This window comes from Azolla caroliniana, unplaced genomic scaffold, assembly GCF_043228905.1.
Source record: "Azolla caroliniana isolate FFs.n. ecotype wild unplaced genomic scaffold, voAzoCaro1.0.p SCAF_22, whole genome shotgun sequence".
Taxonomy (NCBI): domain Eukaryota; kingdom Viridiplantae; phylum Streptophyta; class Polypodiopsida; order Salviniales; family Salviniaceae; genus Azolla; species Azolla caroliniana.
Genome location: NW_028230457.1, coordinates 1,055,443 through 1,058,589, shown reverse-complemented (window position 1 = coordinate 1,058,589; position 3,147 = coordinate 1,055,443). Strand labels below are relative to the sequence as shown.

General features: G+C 35.2%; 1 protein-coding gene across 1 annotated transcript; it reads left to right on the top strand.

Moving 5' to 3' along the window:
* Positions 1 to 898: 898 nt before the first annotated feature.
* Positions 899 to 2,829, top strand: LOC147849713 (uncharacterized). The gene is made up of 3 exons (XM_087336905.1): positions 899 to 1,216; positions 1,902 to 2,165; positions 2,551 to 2,829. Exons 1-3 carry the CDS (start codon positions 935 to 937, stop codon positions 2,725 to 2,727), a joined length of 723 nt encoding a protein of 240 aa, XP_087193031.1. The 5' UTR covers positions 899 to 934; the 3' UTR covers positions 2,728 to 2,829.
* The last annotated feature ends 318 nt before the right edge of the window (positions 2,830 to 3,147 follow it).

The window sequence follows — 3,147 nt, the reverse complement described above, 5'->3', positions numbered from 1 at the left end:
GAGAAACATTTGCCTAGTGATGTACAAAGTTTCAAACAAAACAACTTCTCTCATGGATATGTGTCAAAAGAATGAGCTAGAAAACATATATATATATATCAAAGGCTTTGACAAATATCATGGGCAATTAGGAAGGTTATGTTGGTCAAGGTAAATCAAGATACGAACTTCTTGATATAACATTTTAAATAAAAAAGTTTCAAAGTTCTTTTGCTTGACGTCCAATTTAAGGCACTTTGATGAAAGCTCTAGAAATCACATCATCAAGCACTTCCGGTTAAATGATCACATTATGTGGATTCTAGTAGACCCAGAAAACTAATGTCTAACGTGTCTAATGCGAAATTTATCGATCTCACTTACGATTTAGAGTACTAGTTGGCATTCTGGTTTTTGATCAAACTCCAATTAAACCATAGCGGCGATTAAACTCCAATTAAACCGTTAGTCATGATTCGAACGATTGGAGAGGCGAAACGTTCGTCACGGTATTTGCGCAATCCCGTTAGATTTCCGTATTTTAATGATCGCGTGAAGAAAGATGTATATACATATCCATACATACACATATATGTATATATACACACATACTATACATACATATATTACACATACATACATACATACATTATTACATACATTATTACATATATATTTATATATGTTTATATATATATATAAGACTTAAATCCTTTGTGACCAATTTTGAGTAGAAATCAATTTATTCGATATTTGATCGGCGTCACTAATCACTAATCAGCACGACTAATAACATGAACTAGGAATTATTTGCAAAAAATCTTTATGTTTTGAATAATTCGGCCGTTGAAATTTTCTGTTGTTTTTAATGGAAGAAACAGATTTGCACGCAATTTTGACGACTTAGAATAAGATTCAGCCATCAATTGGGATAAGCTTTAGGAACAGAGTTCTGATGGGCACCACTACCACCTCTGATCCTGATAAGGCCTATACTGCTATCATAGATCCTCGGTTTTGTGCACAAACATCCACTGATTTGGCTCTGTGGGTCTCGAATTTCTCGTGTTTGATCCCGAATTCTCACTATATCAGTGTTACTTCTGATTCCGAGGAAGCATCCGATGGGATTCGCTTCACCCTGGACTATGATCCATCCTGCTCTGTTTTCAGGTGTCGGGATCTGGTCATGCGAGATGCGGTTGCAGGAATCGAACTTGTACGCATTCGCTCAAAGGTATGTATGTGTATCATTCGGTTTGTATTTATGTATGTGTGTATGTATGCATGCATGTATGTATGTATATGTATATGTGTGTGTGTGTGTGTGTGTGTGTATGTATGTATGCGTGTGTGTATGTATATGTGTGTGTGTTTGTGTATGTATGTATGTGTGTGTATTTATGTATGTATGTGTGTGTGTGTGTGTGTGTGTGTGTGTGTGTGTGTGTGTGTGTGTGTGTGTGTGTGTGTGTGTGTGTGTGTGTGTGTGTGTGTGTGTGTGTGTGTGTGTGTGTGTGTATTTGTGTGTGTGTGTGTGTATGTATGTGTGGGTATGTATGTGTGTGTGTGTGTGTGTGTGTATTTGTGGGTGTGTATGCATGCATGTATTATGTGTGTGTGTGTGTGTGTGTGTGTGTGCATGCATTCATGTATGTATGTATGTATGTATGTATGTATGTATGTATGTATGTATGTATGTATCTATCTATCTATCTATCTATCGATGCATCTGTGTGTGTGTGTACGCATGCATGCATATATGGATGTATGGATGTATGGATATATGTATATATGTATCGATGCATATGTGTGTGTGTGTACGCATGCATGTATGGATGTATGGATGTATGTATGTATCATTCTAGTTATTCTAAAGATTAAAACTTTACACTTGTATTGATTAATTTATCGGATTTTAGGCGTATAGCTGTCGTAATCGGTACAATGTATACCGAGGTGAGTCTCTCCTCATGAGTATTCGAGAAGCTCATTATGCTCAATGGAACATAAAGCTACACATATTTGTAGCCCCCGTTGGTTCCATTAACATTAAGGACCATAGAGAATTGAATGAGGATGATCGTGTTCCCGATTACACGTTGAAACCTGCTCCTGGCGTTCTTAACATCATATGCCCTCATGTCCTCCACGTGTTCAATGACCAGGACCAAAAGATTGCAGAGGTAAGATATATGTCTCTATTGATTAATCTAGTCATATATTCTCAATAAGGATCATGGTTTATCCACACTTCCCAAGAAGTTGATCTTTAATAAAGGTATCCACTAGCTTTTTACCACAACTTTCTTCTAGCCCACTAAAACATATGTTAGTATTGCAATGGTAATAATCATACCAACCTTAGTGTGTTGGAATGCCTTCCTATTTGAGTTACTTTTACATTCTTGGAGTGTTTATCAAAAAATGTAAAAAACTTGGCCTAGGATAGTTTGCATAGTACATCCTACTATTTCCTTTTGTTTATTTGATTCCATTATTGACATGTTCTAATATATGGTCATAATATATCCAATGTATTAATAATAATGATAGCACATATAATGATAGGTGAGGAAGCATCCTGACAACCTAATTCCAGGGTGGGTTTGCGGATGTGGCCCTAACTATAGGGTAAGCACATGTCCAAGGGTGGATCAAGCATTCATTACTGTTTTGCTCAGTGTTTACAACATCATATCTTGCAACAAGCATAAAAATAAATATTCAAGAGGGGGGTCCGATTGAAGTACATCATAAATCAATATTGTACAGTAGTGAATAATGCTTCATGTATTTGTAAAACTTAATAGTGTTATAATTAACTCATGGATGTTATATTTTTGTAAATTTATGTTCATGTATTTGTAAAACTTAATAGTGTTATAATTAACTGTTCTAGAATAAACTTGTGACCTATTAGTCTTTCTACCAGTTGACTACCATGAGACTTGATATTGAAGAAAATAACTTGGGTACAATTGATTTTACCTTATTTATTACTAGGGATTATTTTTATACATGTTTTCCCTAGTGTTTCCATCATCCTTGCATAAAAATGCTATCTAGGTGCCTTCATAGTCTTACAGTATCATTTTCTTTGCAAGTTAGTGTATGAAAGAAAAACAATGTAATATTTTGCATGGCTCTATATGTATGTTTGATACA